General features: G+C 38.2%; 1 protein-coding gene across 7 annotated transcripts in view; it reads right to left on the bottom strand.

Annotated features, from left to right (window-relative positions):
* The window catches only part of MICU3 (mitochondrial calcium uptake family member 3), a 61701-nt gene that overhangs the window by 15429 nt on the left and 27461 nt on the right, over positions 1–18811 (bottom strand). For 3 of the 7 annotated variants that reach the window (XR_010080972.1, XM_063402023.1, XM_063402021.1), the window contains exons 8-11: positions 11847–11885; positions 9419–9514; positions 4246–4346; positions 2625–2796 (exon numbers count right to left, since the gene is read on the bottom strand). Coding sequence is in view for 6 of the 7 variants with exons in the window: in XM_063402023.1 (XP_063258093.1) it covers positions 2625–2796; positions 4246–4346; positions 9419–9514; positions 11847–11885 (408 nt within the window). In the remaining variant the exon portion in view is untranslated. The remainder of the gene's footprint in view (positions 1–2624; positions 2797–4245; positions 4347–9418; positions 9515–11846; positions 11886–18811) is intronic. The other 4 variants (XM_063402025.1, XM_063402022.1, XM_063402027.1 and 1 more) reach the window with 2 other exon arrangements.

Genomic DNA, 18811 nt, shown 5'->3' with positions numbered 1-18811 from the left:
CACAGCATAAAAGCAATGCAGTAACTAAGTGACAAAGCTTTTTACTTGGAAGTTTTCCTTACTGGATGGTCCCACCAGAGACCAAGAAGAGGAAACTACAGTGGAATACTTGCTATGACACAGGAGAACTTACAGATGAACTTCAAAGACTACCATCTTGTGTTCAAAAGAATGTGTCTGTATATTTACTTAACATCACTTTTGACATTCAAAGTATTTCTCTGTAACTACAATGGTCATTATTTTTCAGTTTCCCAAGTGATACTTACATTATTGTTTCTATGCAAGACCCAAAGTGAGAGGTTGTTGGTTTTTTGGGGTTTTTTTTGAGATTTCCATGGCACCATGCAGATGGTTATAGTTATACAGTTTTAGCAGTTGTGTTGCACTATCTTGGCTCTGAATACTGAAAGCTGCACAGACCTTTTATGGTAGTTTGATGTGAGCACCTCAGTGTCTAGACCAGGAACTCGGAAAGGGTGACTGAGCAGGAACTCTGACCCCAATCTTATCACTTCATCTGACACTTAATCTGGTCAAAAGACACAGCCTGGCTTTCCTAGCTGTATTTAACACTCAGTGCCCCTAACTGCTGTACAACCACAAGAAGAATCAGATAATCCAGATATTTGAACAAAAAACTTGATTTTTAGAGTGTGTTTCTGTCAGGTCAGTTGACTGATCTTACTTACTGTGAAGTTACAATGTCATTTCTCAAATAAAAACCCCAATAAACTGTTCATACTGATTTATTACTTTTCTTTGCGCGCTCTGCTGTCAATGCTATTAAAGGATTCAATAGCTATTGAAAGAGTTAGATTTCTAGGACAGATTAATCTGATCTTCTGTAAACACAAATAGAAGAAGTATACCCAAAACATCCCTTGTTTGAAAGGCTACTTTTAACGTTATCCTATAGATTATCACTGATGCATAGTTGCTACTACATTTGTCTCAGATACACTTCTGACAACATATTTGTTGTTAAACAAATTAAGCACTATCTACCTCCAGACCTTTACTGTTTATTTCTGTCTCTTCAGTCATTAAAAACCCACACACCCAACAATAATTACAAGCAATCCACTAATAAGACTATAAAATGACAAGATAAAAGGTAACATTATTTCTGAGGAGATGCTACTGCAGAGGCAGTGAAAAGAAGAGAGAGAGGGAGAGAGAGAGAGAGAGAGAGAGGGAGGGAGAGAGAGAGAGAGAGAGAGAGAGAGAGGAGAGAGAGAGAGAGAGAGAGAGAAAGAGAGAGAGAGAAAGAGAGAGAGAAAGAGAGAGAGAAGAGAGAGAGGAAGAGAGAGAGGAGAGAGAGGAGAGAGGAAGAGAGAGAGAAAGAGAGAGAGGAAGAGAGAGAGAGGAGAGAGAGAGAGGAGGAAGAGAGAGAGAAAGAGAGAGAGAGAGAGAGAGAAAGAGAGAGAAAGAGAGAGAGAGAGAGAGAGAGAAAGAGAGAGAGAAGAGAAAGAGGAGAGAGGAAAGAGAGAGAGAAAGAGAGAGAGAAAGAGAGAGAGAAGAGAGAGGAGAGAGGAAGAGAGAGAGAGGAAGAGAGAGAGGAAGAGAGAGGAAGAGAGAGGAAGAGAGAGGAAGAGAGAGAGGAAGAGAGAGAGGAAGAGGAGAGAGGAAGAGAGAGAGGAAGGGAGAGAGGAAGGGAGAGAGGAAGGGAGAGAGGAAGGGAGAGAGGAAGGGAGAGAGGAAGGGAGAGAGGAAGGGAGAGAGGAGGGAGAGAGGAAGGAGAGGAAGGGAGAGAGGAAGGGAGAGAGGAAGGGAGAGGAAGGGAGAGAGGAAGGGAGAGAGGAAGGGGAGAGAGGAAGGGAGAGGAAGGGAGAGGAAGGGAGAGGAAGGGAGAGGAAGGGAGAGGAAGAGAGGAAGGGAGGAAGGGAGGAAGGAAGGGAGGGAGGAAGGGAGGGAGGAAGGGAGGGAGGAAGGGAGGGAGGAAGGGAGGGAGGAAGGGAGGAAGGGAGGAAGGGAGGAAGGGAGGGAGGAAGGGAGGGAGGGAGGGAGGGAGGGTGGGAGGGAAGGAAGGAAGGATGGAAGGAAGGAAGGAAGGAAGGAAGGAAGGTAAGGAAGGAAGGAAGGAAGGAAGGAAGGAAGGAAGGAAGGAAGGAAGGAAGGAAGGAAGGAAGGAAGGAAGGAAGGGAGGAAGGGAGGAAGGAAGGAGGAAGGGAGGAAGGGAGGAAGGGAAGGAAGGAAGGAAGGAAGGAAGGAAGGAAGGAAGGAAGGAAGGAAGGAAGGAAGGAAGGAAGGAAGGAAGGAAGGAAGGAAGGAAGGAAGGAAGGAAGGAAGGAAGGAAGGAAGGAAGGAAGGAAGGAAGGAAAGAAAAGCTTTTTTAAATAATTCATTGCTAGAAAAAATTTCTTTTTAATGTTGTATGGTTTTTGCAATTTAACTTGGTCTATCTGTTACATTCTATTTAAACTTCAATACTACTAATTAAATCCTATGGAATATAATTCTATGCTATTTACTCTTTTTAGTCAGGAAGTAATCTGAAAAACCAGGCATGCAGTTTATGATCAGAATAGAATCCTGGTGCTAAGTAATTCAGTCCATCAAAGCTATGTTCTCATCTTAGTGACACTGGGACTGCATGCTGTGGTCCACTGCTAAAGAATTACCTTTTCTTCAGGAATACTGCAGCGCATGTTTTCCAGGTAACTTGATGTATTTTCCACATTTGTATACCTCAAGAGAATATGGGCAAAGTCTTCCTCACTGATAGTGTTCATCCCATTAGAGTAGGAAAGGAATTCTATCTCTAGAACCTCAGTTTGCAGGTTATCCATAAATCTAAAGCAAAAACAAAATACGGAAGAAATTGCCATACTTTATATTTCCACTGTTCATGTCCTTAAAAGACTCATAGAATATGAGCCAAATAATGTTACACAAATTAGTTCTTTTTTTGCAGCACTGATGGTAAATTTGGTAAATCCCTTATCTATATTGACATATTTTCAAGTCAATGCAACAATCTTAACACAATGATGAAATGTGTTAGTAAGGATTAAAATTACTTGACACATTTGTAATCTAATTCTAGTTTGTGCTTGCCCAATTTTCTTCTTCAGTGGGTCACAGATCTTTATTTGTATATGCTTAATTCAAAATTCCATCATGGTCCTAAATTAATTCCCAAAATGTATTCCCTGTGACGTTCCTTACAGTTTCAAATTTAACCTTGTCTTTTAACAAGCTGAGTATGATGAGTGCTTGCAGTTTTTCAATCTAACTCTTTTTGAAAAATACTTCTCAATTCTTATGATATTTCTATAAACTCTTCCCAACTTAACAACCCATTTAGAATATTCTGGACACCAAATACAAACACAGCTACCTATGAAAAGTAACCTCTCTGATTCTCTGTGATGCTCTAGTCCTAAAGCCAAGGGTGAAATTAGCACTCTGGTCACAGTAGTGCACTAGGAGCTCATGTTCATCTCATTGTCAATCACAACCCATGGCATTTTAACTAGGTGCCTTTTGTAAAACTACCTTCTTTGCTGCTTCCTACTTTGAACTTGAACTACGTCATGGTTTCACTTAATGATTCAGGTTTTATTTATGTAAAATACTGAATACTTTTCAGGACGTCTCTTTTAAGGCAAAATATTTTGCAAACTTCAGATTGATTGGAATACATGGTTAAGTGTTAATGATAAAGACAATAGCAATTAGGAGAATTTACTAAGGAAGCAATAACTAACATTGTATCTCCCCTTATTCTTATGCAGAAGTTTTATGGTTGTGTTTTTATGGCAGTCTCCCTGTATTTTTGAATTCTATATTTACTGGCACAATAACTAAGCCAGTAGCTTCCACTGTGTTTTAATTTTTACTCAATGAAGCTTGTTTTAAGGTGCCTGAATGATATCTTTAGAAAAAGTTTGCATTTAAATATGTCCCAAAGTGCAGAGATGCACACAATTTTTTTTAAGCACTGACAACCAGGGAAAAAGATATAAATAATTCAAAACAAGAAACAAGTTCCTACCTATCAATAAGGACAGGGCTGGAGTATAACCTTTCCACCCCAAACTAACTAGACACACAAGAGGACTTTTTATCATTGGGCCATTTATTGTTTTATTTTGCTCTTTGTGTATATAACACACACAAAGGAAACATAAACCATTATAAATATACCTGCATAAGCTATGTGTATAATAACATAGTACACATTAATCAGAACAACTATACAAATACCTTTTAAAAGGAATTAATAAAGTTAAGACTCACCTATAAAAATCTTCAAAGTTCAGTTCAGCTTTTCCTTTCTTGCCAAAAAAGTGTACAAGCAGTGTAGTATCTGATAGTGAACTTGAAATGTCATCAGCACGCTTAAATATTAGAATAAAAAAAATTAAAGGCCATGATTGGATCAGATAGAGAAGTATAATCTGAGAATGCCTATCATCATAATAGACTTTTCTATTAAAAGAGTTTGTATTTTATCTTTATGGTCTTAAAAAATATTTTAGTATTGAAATCCATTACATTAATTTTGCCATGCAATTTTCACACAAAAATAGCAGTAGCTGTTAATTGCATTTAGTAGAAAGTAGTTAAACCAACAGAATGATGTAATGGAAGCTGCAATGAGAGAGAAAAGGTATGAAAAATAAAACCAGAAACTTGTGAGAAAAAAAAATTCTTGTCAGTTAAAGTAAACCATAAAATGTAACTTGCTTTGTAAACAATCTCCTTTCCCTTCTACTTTGAAACTACAAAGAAATTAAAGGACATTAGTTCATAGACTCTAATTCTATATTTCAAAAGTAAGTGGCATTGTGTTCCAAAATCACATCAAGTTAGGTGTACTTTACATGATTTTTTTCTGTAAGTGATAGCTACATCTTAAATGTTATTGCCCAAACACATTTAAACACCAGAATTACAAAATATTTTGAAATAATGAAGCAATATTTGGATTACTTTTCTTAAGGATGTTCCTCATCTACCAGATTGTGGTCTCTGTGCAGGACTGGAATCTCTGAACATGTATTACTACTTTTTCCTTAATAAATAACAAAAGATTTTGAAGACCACAATTAGAAGAGAAAGCCAACTAATTTTGACCATTTGTAATAGCAAAAGTTGTAAACAGGAATCCAAACAGAAGTAACTATCATCTGTGTACAGTGATTGCATAATATTCCACTTTTTTGCTACATATTCATTGCTCTTAACTATTGTATTTTACTTACTATTGATTTTACTGCTTTGAAAAAGAAGTTCTTGATACACTGAAGAGCTAGAAAAATAATTCAGTAATATAAGGCTCTTGAATAAGCCACAGTAGACCAACATGACCCTGCCCTCCTGGCATTAACACGCTTCTGCCAACATTTGGAATTTAAAAAGTAATATATTTAGTCTCCTTACTGCACCTGCTTAGAGATTACCTCCTGTCCAATCTCTCATTTTTCTTACAAAGACTTTATGAAAAGCAAAGAGTAGGATAGCAGTCTCTGCTCTTCCTCAGCAAGCTGCCACTCATTAGGAAGTTTGCCTGCTGACTCAAGTGTTACAGTACAAAACAAGGCACTGTACAGAAACCTCGCAAGTATTTGGAGATGTACCAGTAATAATTTATCACCATTATGATACATTATAAACCTGTGGGATCTACCATAAGTATAGAAACCTGTTTGTACAGCTCTGTAGAGATCAATATGTATAAACCTGCAAGCCACACTCACAGTCCTTTAAGTCTGACTCTATTTCTTCACTGAAGAGGCTAAAAATTTGTAACAGACAAAGAAATTCTAAGTGAAGAAACCAGGAAAAAATTTTGAACAATATGCAATAGTTCAACATCATGATAAACCATGTACCACGAAAAAGCATTTCACACCTACATTCTCTAAAATGTGCTATATTATTTTCAAATTTACATACTGATTTGTAAAAAATGGAAAGTGCAATATTCATTAAGAATATTTATGTATCAACAACAAGGGAAAACACAAGGCAGTAACAACAAAAATCCCTTCCTTTCAACATCCAAGCAAAAGAAATGAGACTTTTCTGTTCTTTAGAATAATCAGTTTAGGATTCTCAAGATTGTATTTCATGTACTCTAGCTTCCTCTTTATTCTCATATTCTTCTCCAGGGAGAAATAAGATGACATAGTGTATATAGAGGTAGAGATATTTCATGCCCTTCAATTAAGACAGCTCTGCTCGTCAAGTGAGCAAACTAATTCAGAAAAGTAATCACTATTTGTCTTTTAATATTGTTATCCTCCAGTACAGGACACAATATACTGAAATGCAGATACCCTGATTTCTTATGTCTTTTAAGCAATTAAATCCCTAAGCACATTCAAACAATTTCCCTCAAGTACACTGAAAAGATATCAAATGTTAAATTACAGCCTTTCATCTTGCAAAAACATTTCAAAACCTTAGACTTAGGTTGCATTCACCCATATCTAAAGAACCGTTTAAAAAAATACAATCTGCAAGTCTTTTCACAATTCCCACTTGGTTGGACTCACTAAATGAAAAAAACCCCAAACAAAAATCTCACTGCAGAAACTCAACCCAATATGCCTCCCTGAAGAACTGCAGGCAGCTGAAAACTATTCCCGTGCTCCTTCTGCACTGATAGCATTAAATAAATTCTCTCTTTTATGTGGTAAAGGATAAAACCAGAGGCCTTAAACATTTAAAGCTATTATTTATGTTTCATGATAAAATTAATTTTATTTATTTTAGATCAGCAAAAATTAAATTACCTCCCCTGTTTCCATGTATACAAATATGAGCCTCAATTTTGATCAAATGTATTTTGCAGTCATTTAAATGAGAACAAAATCCTTCTCATTTCTCTTTACACTAACTGGAATACAAATGCAGGTAAAGAGACAGATCGAAGACAAGAGTTTCAATCACTTTATGGACTTGATGTATAATGGCAGTATCTTTTCCTTTCTATCTTCTAACCTGAAGTGCATAAAGTCTATTTATTTTGTATTCTGCAAAACTAGTTTCAAGTTCTTTATTAACAAGGATTGACTAAAAGTAAGTAATGCTTAGGAGCGTTGATTGCCCTTTTACCAACATATTCCAATGATTATGTATATTATGATTTGATTTAATAAGAGCTTTCTAACTGCAAACTCTTGTTTTTTCCAACAATGGTAACTAATCTACTGATTTCCAGTTTCACTTAGTAATTTAAGAATAAACCCCCAAACTGAGTTGTGGTAACTGCCATGTTCCAACAGGATGGTGAAATTGCTAAATCAGTTAGAAAAGAAACAGTATTATACACTGTCCTAGAAAAAATTAGTTGTGATAAATAACTTTACTCTTCAAAGAGACCTTTTGATTCCCACAGCAACAAACCCTATTTACTCTCCTTTTCAGCTTACATATAGCCTTCTCAAAAGCCTCTGAAACAACACAGACCCCAGTGTCACCTTGCTTTATGCCACTTTCTTACTACAAATAGCTATAATATTATTCAGATGCAAGAGCACCTGGGAGAGATAAGAATATGGATGAAAGCCAGCTGGCCCAAACCACGCAAGATAAAGATAATTACAGTGAGAAGTGGGAAATTGTCAGTGGAGAAAATGGAGAACACGATTTTTCTTCATAAAAGGATTTACAAGTGAGCAGACAGGCTTTTTATACACTTTACAGAGAATCTAAATCACTACTGAGTATAGCTGCTATTGAGCTTCAATTACAGTATAGTTACAGATATTAGTCTGAGGCAGTGGATATTAAAAACCTCTCTCTCTTCAAATTAAACACGTGTAGAGATTACCAAACTTAAGTCCATCTGTATTTGGGACTGAATTCATGCCAGCTAACTGTACATTAAGATGACCTTTCATTTAGAAAACTCAATGCCCCAAGCTTCTTGAATAAACAGTGAAATGAGGAGCCTTCTCTTCCCTTTGTGTCTCCTTATCTGACTAGATGAGCACTGGTATTCTGGATTTTAAAATTTTGTGGAATAAATTAGGATTAATAACTGGATTAACAATTCAGAAGCTCATCAACATAGAAGCATAGGAAGATAGGCTGGGTATACTGCTTTATTGCAAGATTACTATGTATATGTTATTACTGTGGATATTGCTATAAGTATCATTATAAAACTCAATTCTGTAACACTACATTTTCTTTGTCCAAGAGCAAATGAGCACAAATACAGATGAGAGAAATGAGAGAAATACAGAAAAGGCTTATTTGATACCTAGGAAATGTAGCTTCTACCTTAAAAGAAAAATCAAATACCTTGTTTTGTATGGCCCATAATTAAAATTCAAATAAATTTAAACAGAGGACAGTAACTGCATTTATAAACACAACCATGAGTAAGAAGATTAACACTAAAGAAGATAAAGCCCTATGAAAATTAATGAACAACTGACTGATATAAAGGGACTATGAGTAAATTTAGCATGGAAATTAGAAGCAAGTCCATCGAAGTCCTCAGATTATTCAATAGCTTCTGCAGAGGAACAGCAGGGACAAAACAGTAATTACTTTTAATGTAAAGCACACATCGCTTCCAACCAAGCAAAAAGACTGTTTTACTCTGGAGGTCATTTTTGGTTCCTTGTTCTTTTCTCATTATGATCCTGCTTAGGAAACATGGAACTCTGAGACCAGAGTCAGTGGGGAGCTGCTGTGTGTTTTTTAATGCCACTATCAGCAGAGCAATCACTCTCACTGTGTGGGGCACAGAAATGCATAAATGATCTAGTTTTCTGACTCTGAAATGATAAATACAAAGAAATATGTTACTCAATTTTCTAGAGGCAGATCATGAAACAAGAATTATTAGAATTTAAAGCATTATGAAAATTAATTTGACAGCTCAGTGATATTTCTAGACCTCCATAATGATCCTGTAGTATTAAAAAAAATGGACCAATGTTTTGGTTACCTTAAAACATTCCTGGTTTTCTACAGTAATTAAAACAATCTTTGCATTATACTTTTTGTGAAGATTGGATCTGATAATATACATAAAAAGCACATTAAGGACATAAAGATTAAAAGCTTAAAGGGCTACAACTTCTAAATAAAGCTGTCATTTTACTGGACCATGCCTAAATGATGAAGGTTTCCTGAATTACTTCTCTAACTGTGAAATGCCATGACTGTTAGTGTTAGAAAATGCTTTTAATAGTGAAGACTGAAGAGAACTTCATCTTCCAACTCTTTCAAAAGGTAACTTTGCTTTTTCTTGGAAATGACAACCTTCAATTATCACACTGTATAGAACCAAATGCATGTGATCTGAGAACTTTCAGGTTTAAACCAAAAAAGTAATTAAAAGGAAAAGAAGAAAGAAGGTGCATAATATAAGAAAACAATCAGAACAGAATAAATCAAATAGCAGTCTGTTTATGGAACAGAGACCAGAGAGGTTGTTTTATACCTCCGCTAGGTCTGAAAAGAGTGCTTGGCTTGTGCTACGTCTCAAAGTATCCCAATAGCTTCTGGGGACAAGGTCCTCTCCTTCTGTTTTAAGAACCTGCAGTTTCAAGAAGCAAAATTATTTGAAAAACAACAGCAGAACAACCATTTATAAACTTTAAAATCTTTTCTAACTGATCTTCAAAAGCAGGGCTTGGTTGTCTCGCTTCTAAACAGTGACATTCTAACCAGTTACATTACACTTCGTAAATGAAAGGAACACTGGTCTATTACAGCTATTTGCTTAATGCTCCTGGCTGCACCAAAAGTATCACCAGACTCCATCTTCTCAAACAAACCAATTCAAGAAAGCAGAAGTGAAAATATTTACTGAAAGTACATGTCAAAATGGCCCTTTAAACTCACATTTTGCCACTGTTTTTCCTATCAATTCTGTTTTTCCAGAAAATATTAATTCATATACTTAGGAAATTAATTTTTTCATTGGTTAAAATAAAAATATCACTATGTAACTAGTTCTATAAAATAATTTAATATAATATTTATAATGACATCATTGCACCAACAAAGAAAGGCATAAACAAACCTAGTAAGTTCAACTTCAACTCTAAGATACTTATCAGGAAAACACTGTCCACGTCTGATGATCAAACTTACCTTGTCAGATGAATGAACACCACATTCTTGCATGCATACAGTTCTATAATTATCTATTTTAAATAATCATTGAATTTGTTCTCTTACTAGAGTTACTTTAGTCAATTGAATTAGTACTTCTGGGCATGCACATTTTATTTCCATTACATGCATCACACCGTAGTTACCATGTTCTGGTTGGCATTTGGCCAGTGAAAACACTCATGCAGTACATGCCAAGACACAAATGCAGTATGCACCAGAACATGACTTGAAAGAATTAATCTATGCCAATGGAAATACTAAAATATTTAACCCATTTAAAACAACACCGTATGCTTTTTATGGCCTCTGGACCTCAAGACAATAAAAAAAAGTTAGAACTGATTTGTAAAATGAAGTGAGGAGAAGGGCCTCATGCATGAGACAGCATGTTAGACTATCCCAAACATTTTAGGGTTGCATCTCCCTGGAACCTGAGTATCTTCAGTATCTCAAGACATCAAGGGAAACAAAAGGCTGCTACACTTCTTGTTTCAATAGGAGAAATAGAACCCCAAAATACCAATTTTTGGAGATGAGGGGTTTATTGAATTCCTATACACCTGAGTCTCCTTTGTATGGAGATCTCCATTCAGATAGTTGGAGGGCAAAAAATATGGCACACACCTGGGCATTATCTTGATGGAGAGCTTGGACATGGCTGGAGTCCAGAAGGAGATTTTTTTACTGAAGCTGAAGATTATGTAAGTAGAATGCCTGACTGGTTTGGTTGCAGTTTGAAACAGGAGGAAGCCATGGGAATATGGCAATCACTGTCCAGCAAGTTTCGTTACAGTAAAGCTTGATGTGAAATCTATTGAATCATAAGGCCTTGCACATTCTACTCCATTTTTCTCACATCACTGCAGTATGCACATTATGTCAACTGCACATTTTAGTTCAACAGACTTCCTTCCTGCATATTGCTCAAATTGTAGGTGCCAACTTCACAAGAAATAAATCTGTGCATTTCTATGGAGAATTATATAAAGAAACAAATTTTAAAATTGGAATTTCACTAGTCATCTAATTCTCCTGGATTCCATCCCCTCACTTGGAATATCACAAAAATGCCAAAAGATGAATTCTTCTATTTAAACATCAAATCAGTCTGTTTTTTAAAAACTATTTTACTTCTGCCATGATCCAGAAATTAATCACGTCATGATGAAGACATTAAAAACCTCAGATCTCTTGCTGCTTCTCTTTTTCACTCCTGAAAAATGACTGAAGTTTACTGTCACCTACGTAATACAGGGAATATTTTCTGTAAAATTCTTTCCTAGTTCAGCACTGAAAGTTCTTATGCATTTGTTCTGTAGGTGAAGCAAAATAATAGGAAAGCTTTCTTCAGGTTTCTTTTTGGGGGGCAACAAAGAAGTGAAGGATTCAATTGACTAATTATTCACACTATACAAAAGGAAACAAAGAGATGGATCAAATGACTCATGCAGGATGACTTAATTTACACACATTAATTAAAGATTCGTCTATAGTTTATTGAAATGTATTTTGTATTTTCCCTTAAAAATACTGTTTCCTCTATTTTATAGAGAGAGAGCAACCTTTCCCCCTGATGATGTTCAGCATGCATGCAACTCTTTTATGCAAGTCAAGATGCCTCACATTTTTACTGATTAGCAGAAATAATTTACTTGATGAAAAAGATAAATACAATAAATTTTCTTATAGCATATTATTTCATCTCACTGGTGAAGACTGCATCAATTGAAAATAATCAGAGTACATACACTGTTAGTAGGAGTATGATATCCATAAAGTTGAAGACGCTGACATACAGCAAAAATGGACCAAGCCAAGTATCACATGTCAGAATGAAGACAAAAGAAGGGGGAAAAAAAGACAACAGAATAGGTTAAGACAAGAAAACCTTTACTTTATATATTATTAGTATTTTTCTTTGTTTATTTGTTGTCGGAGTCCATGTTTCCATGGATCCTGCACAGAGAGTGAAAAGTACAGAGATAGAATTAAAGCCTTTAGAAAAATTAGAATATATAAAAGCTTTAAATGCACAAAGTAGAAATCTAACCCTTAGCTTTAAGCTTTGCATGCCCTAAGTCCTAGTTCAGTGTAGAAGGACACAGCTTCAGGCTTAGTGATAGAGTACAGACATAACAAAAATAGAGTAGAGTACTGTTTATAATTTTTAGTATGAGTTTTATGTACAACAAGGTAGAACCTTATGCTAGTAAGATAGAGTTTTACGTTAATAGATATGCTATGTGCGTAGGTTTTGACGCTGATTTTTGTAGTTTTACGAACTTTAGAATTGTACCTAGATTGGTTAGTGTGTAGATAAAAAATATGAATATGCATTTTGCAATTTGGGATAAAAAGCCTCTGGGTCAGTTGGTCGGGGGATTGATTGATCAATCCGATCTATCGATCCAACCTCCACCTCCTGCAGCCTGAGGAAGGAGCCTTGCCAGGGAGCCGAATGGGATTCTAAAGGTATCATCTAAAGGTAGCCTGGGATCTGGGCCCTGGGGTCCCGTCCCTTCCTCCTGCGAGGGTTCGGGACCCCAGGGATCCTCCCTGGCCCCTGCGATCCCGTCCCTTCCCTTTTCCCCTGCGGCGTTTGCCCCGGAACTCTGTTCGGGGCTGCTGGGGAGTCTGTGAGGGTTTCTGTCTCTGCAACCGGGAACTGCAAGGGTTTGGGACCTCGGGACCCTTCCTTGTCCCTGTGACCCTGCTTTCGGGAACTCTGCCAAGTTGGGGACCCCTCCATTGCCACTGTGATCCCCGCGGCCGGGACCCCTGTCTGGGATCTGTGATCTTGTGTTCCCTTTCTGTTATTGTGACCCCACGGTTGGAAAATCCTGCTTGGGGTCAGATGGGAGGCTGATTTACCTAGAGGCTGTAATGTCAGATATGTGCTTTACTTATAGTCTTACTAGTTCTGCTTGTTAGGAATTCTGTGCTTTGTTTGCTGTTTCATTAGAACTCTGTGTGTTAAGATTTCTATGCTTTAGTTATTGTCTTGTTTAGACTTTGTTTGCCTAGGTTTGTAATTGGTTGTAGAATAAGGCCGCTCTTAGAACTCTCGTGCCTTCAGATATGTGCTTTTGTATAAATAAACTACTTTATTTAGATACTAAGATGTGGTAAGATCTTTAGAGACTTTATACCCGTACCCAGCCTAGGCAAATTGGTGCCCCTCGTTTTAAGAGCGGCGTACATTGCTATACATAAGCAACGGCCAGGTCTCTCCAGACGACTGCTCGATTTGGCTGTTAGGACGAAAACAGCATTGCCCCGCGGGGGCCTTTTTTGCAAGAATCTGTATCCCGAAGGAAGGATAAGGGCGGTGTTCTAAGGCTTTCTCCAGGACCCTGGAAAAGCTGCCGTTCCTACTAGCGAAATAATGGTCTGGAGTAATCCTAAATATGGGGAATAATTTGTCTAAAGAACAAAAACACATCTATGATTGTTTAAAGTTACTGATTTTGAATAATGGCTATGATGTTTCTGGAAAGGATTTGAAGGTATTACTCTAAAACTGCTACTTTAACTGCTACTTTAAAACTGTAAAACTTTTTAACTAATCACAAATGGAAATTGCAAACTTCGAACTTACTTTATTCAGTAAAGCTGCATCGCAAACTGTTGAGGTAACCCGGGACCGCGACTCGCTTCTAGGGGCGGTGGGGGGCAAAGATGAATCTCTGTTCCTCAGCAACAAGAGTTTGTTCCCCCCGCTGCCGAGCCCATGCCGCGGCCCGGGAGCCGCGGGACAGAGGACGATACAGCTCCACCGCACACAGCCGCGAGCTCGGGAGCACAAACAGACTGCGGCATGGCCAGAGCCCCCCTGCCAGCTCCAGCCGCGGACCCGGGCTGCGGAGGGACCCCCCCCCCCCCACAAAAGCCCGTGCTGGGAGAACCCGAACTCTTCGGGAGTCCCGCCGCAGCCCACCCCGGCAAGGATCATGGATCGTTCACAAACCGAACCCCTGCCGTCCTTTACACCGCTGCACGGTCCGGTGGCAGCCGTGGCTCTCATCCTACGGGAGCCGCCGCTGCCGCCGCCCGACCACGGCACGGGAGACTCTGCACCTAACCTGTCACAACCCATCGGACACCGCCACCCAGGAGCGCGACCGCGAGAGCCGCTGCCAGCACCCACGCCGCCATCACACGACCACGCGGTTTGTACTGCCCGCGGAAAAGAACCAGCGCTGCGGAGTGACGTCATGCCTGCGCCAGCCCACACCGTCCTGCCTTCAGCGCCTGAGCCCGTGCCTGGGAGCCCGGACTCTCCATTGACCCCCCCGATCCTGCACAGGACTCGGACAATACCAACGCTGCAACAAGAGGGGGGAACAGGGGAGGGCAGGCACCAAAGTAAAACAACTACACAGGACATTCGTGAGAGACACCATAAGACTATTATGCACCAAAACACAGACATAAATAACACTTGCTCGGACAGTGACTCAGATTTATTAATTTTAGATCCAGCAGACTTAAACTGGGAAGCAGATTTAGTTACTTCTGACATAGAACACCCTTCATCTCAGCCTGAATGGAGGCTTCCTCCAAGAGAGGCTCAGCAGGAGTCCCTGGCTGCAGAGCTGTTTGTGGCTTTGCCAGTCAGGGATGGCAGAGAGGGTGTCAACTTATTACAGACACTAAATCATGGGGACACTGGGGATCCTGTTTGGGGAGCTCTGGTGTTGATTCAGTCAATAACAACCGCAAAAGAGACGTATCCAGACATAAAGCAGGGAACATTAGAGACATTTCTCATGTTTCTAGATCACCTGATAGATGTCATAGACACACAATGTAACAATGACTTGGCATGTCTTTATATGGAAAATTTCTGTCCAGCATCTCTTCTGGACTTTTTCAGTCCAGTTGCAGGGAAACCAGTCACCACCAAAGAGTACAACATCTAACTTGTACTCTAATTAATACAGAAATACATTACCATATGAAGCACAATCACAATGGAGAGTAGAATAGAAATGGATTTAATAGAAATGGACTTTTAATTAGAGTCATTTATTATATATGTATGTTTGAGTTAAGTTATATTTTAGTAATCTGTTAATATTAAGATAAACTTTTGTATAGTTTAGTTTAAGTATAGTCAGTGTGGTTTAGTTTAAGTATAGGTTAAGTATTGTTCAATTAAATTATGTTAGGTTAAGTTTAAATTCTGTTAAGTTTAAGTTATTTTTAAGTTTTGGTAGGTTTAAGTTTTATAAGATTTAAATAATATTAAGTTTATATGCTATTAAGGTTTTTATCGCATATGAGTTTTGTTAAGATTTATTCATATTAAGTTTAAGTGTTGTTTGTTTTTAAGAAAATATGCTCATTTTATTTGTAAAGTTAAATTAGTTCTAGAGATAAGATGCTTCACGGGAACAGCGATGATGAAACATTGGAAAACACCTATTAGTAGATGGAGGAAGATGAAAGGTTTGAAAGGTTTGAAAGGTTCTATTATTAGTGGCATTTCACAAATCCACATTGGGATTGTTGATTGTGAGCTGTTTTAGTGAAGTTTCCCTTTTTGTAAGTTATAAGTATATGATAGTTTAGAAAGGTATCATTTCAATTTTCTAGGATGATTAGTGTTGATATATTAATTATTTGATGTGAATTTGTTAATTTTCCTTATTTGCAGAGGCTTTTTGATGTGCTTTAGTATCCTTCTTCTAACTATATAAGGACACGTGTCATTTCAAGATCTTTCCTTTATTTTTTAATTGTTTAAGTATTTCATAATTGCTATTGTTAGGATCTTTGTTTTAGAAATGTATTAAAGGACCTCACTCCAGTTTAGAGCCCGAGCCTTGGCCAAGCCCTGACTCTATCTGGATGGATGTTCTGCTAAAAGCTCAGATGGTTTCTGCTTCAAAAAACAAATTCAAGTCATTTTGACTTGACAATTTGACCCTGTAAAATGACAGCTGAACCAATTTTCAGGGTGGACCTGAGCATCTTGCCCAGGAAAGGTGGTCTGGGTCCAAACTGAAAAAAGGTTCCAAAAGCTGTCTGCAGACTGAGATGAAAGCACAGTGTTTTAGTAATTAGTAATTATCTTATTTTACATATGTAATTGTTAAAAGTCACCAATTATGCCTGTTCTTCATTGTTGTACCTGAATTTTCCTGATTTCTGTCAGTACTTAACAGAGTTATGCATTTGTTTAGAGTACCTGTGCACTTATGTAATATTCACATCAATCATAAATATTGCCCAGTCTACCAGCTGGTGCAATTTTCTGTATTTATAGGAGCTGTCAACTCATTAGAATAGAGAAGTGTAAAATATCCATCAGTCAGTAGATGTTCTTTAAGTGCAATTTTACACCGGTACACACAGGGAAAAGTTTTTTTTTAGTTTAGAAATCTAGAAACAGGACAAATTGAAGGTACACTTTCTCTATTAACCTGGGGCGAAGGGCTTGCTTGTGTTTCTGCAGATTTGAGCCCAGGTGAATTCTAGTATAGAATGTGAAGAAGACAGCGAGCACAGAAACACGCTGACCACTCCATGAACAGACGAGCAAGCACGCAGACGTGAACTGCGCAGAGATTCTGATTTGCACCTGCCATCGTGTGCTTCAGTCACAAAAGACTTTGGACTTTGGGGATTTAATGTGGGAATCTGTAGTAATGTAGAATTTCTGTTAGTAGATGTGGGGAACAATTGTATGTTATCCTTTTGCCTCTTGCTTTGCTTGCTTTTAGTAGCACAGATTTTTTTTTCCTAGTTAGCCAAACCTAAAACTAATATAGATGATTAATAAGGTTGTTAAGAAAGTCTACATGTGTAAACAAAGAGGGGGAGATGTCGGAGTCCATGTTTCCATGGATCCTGCACAGAGAGTGAAAAGTACAGAGATAGAATTAAAGCCTTTAGAAAAATTAGAATATATAAAAGCTTTAAATGCACAAAGTAGAAATCTAACCCTTAGCTTTAAGCTTTGCATGCCCTAAGTCCTAGTTCAGTGTAGAAGGACACAGCTTCAGGCTTAGTGATAGAGTACAGACATAACAAAAATAGAGTAGAGTACTGTTTATAATTTTTAGTATGAGTTTTATGTACAACAAGGTAGAACCTTATGCTAGTAAGATAGAGTTTTACGTTAATAGATATGCTATGTGCGTAGGTTTTGACGCTGATTTTTGTAGTTTTACGAACTTTAGAATTGTACCTAGATTGGTTAGTGTGTAGATAAAAAATATGAATATGCATTTTGCAATTTGGGATAAAAAGCCTCTGGGTCAGTTGGTCGGGGGATTGATTGATCAATCCGATCTATCGATCCAACCTCCACCTCCTGCAGCCTGAGGAAGGAGCCTTGCCAGGGAGCCGAATGGGATTCTAAAGGTATCATCTAAAGGTAGCCTGGGATCTGGGCCCTGGGGTCCCGTCCCTTCCTCCTGCGAGGGTTCGGGACCCCAGGGATCCTCCCTGGCCCCTGCGATCCCGTCCCTTCCCTTTTCCCCTGCGGCGTTTGCCCCGGAACTCTGTTCGGGGCTGCTGGGGAGTCTGTGAGGGTTTCTGTCTCTGCAACCGGGAACTGCAAGGGTTTGGGACCTCGGGACCCTTCCTTGTCCCTGTGACCCTGCTTTCGGGAACTCTGCCAAGTTGGGGACCCCTCCATTGCCACTGTGATCCCCGCGGCCGGGACCCCTGTCTGGGATCTGTGATCTTGTGTTCCCTTTCTGTTATTGTGACCCCACGGTTGGAAAATCCTGCTTGGGGTCAGATGGGAGGCTGATTTACCTAGAGGCTGTAATGTCAGATATGTGCTTTACTTATAGTCTTACTAGTTCTGCTTGTTAGGAATTCTGTGCTTTGTTTGCTGTTTCATTAGAACTCTGTGTGTTAAGATTTCTATGCTTTAGTTATTGTCTTGTTTAGACTTTGTTTGCCTAGGTTTGTACTTGGTTGTAGAATAAGGCCGCTCTTAGAACTCTCGTGCCTTCAGATATGTGCTTTTGTATAAATAAACTACTTTATTTAGATACTAAGATGTGGTAAGATCTTTAGAGACTTTATACCCGTACCCAGCCTAGGCAATTTGTTTTCAAAATGACAGTGAAGAAAAAATGGTTTCTTTTCAGTCTTACTCTTCAAATTTTTGAAAGAGAAATACAGATTTTTAGAGATTACCCTCAGGACTTACATGCCATTTTGCAATCTTTATGTTCTCCAAAAGCTCTTCCGTTAGGTGTAAGATTCCTTTGTTCAAAATAAACAGTCTGTGAGAGATTCAATAACTGACCTACAGTTTTGAAAAGCTGAGCAGGATAGGTCTCTCTGGGTGGGAAGAAAAAAATCCTTCTTTTTTTCTCAGGGAAGATTTTAAAAGTATTAACTCTTGAAAATCATACCTCCTGTGGTTTCAGGAACAAAGAACTGAGACTGAGCATTGATGCTGGCAAAGGTGTAATGCACACTGAGAAGCTCTGCTGATATGTCAAAATGGTTCTTACAATAAGGAATTTTTTCCATAAATATGCAAACTGCAAATGAAATTTTTTTTCTGCTCTCTGCTTGACAGAGATTTAGCCCTGATACTTACTTTTCCAACAGTAAAAGAAGTACCTGTTACTGCTGCCATTCCTTAGACAAACCACCACAGACTCACTTATTTCTGACTTACCTTTTTTATTTGTTTGCATGAAATGCAGATTTGACACGTGAGTACCCAATACCTCATGAA

Source organism: Prinia subflava, chromosome 7 (assembly GCF_021018805.1).
Source record: "Prinia subflava isolate CZ2003 ecotype Zambia chromosome 7, Cam_Psub_1.2, whole genome shotgun sequence".
Classification (NCBI taxonomy): Eukaryota; Metazoa; Chordata; class Aves; order Passeriformes; family Cisticolidae; genus Prinia; species Prinia subflava.
The sequence above is the reverse complement of the archived record's forward strand: the minus strand, read 5'-3'. Positions and strand labels throughout refer to the sequence as shown.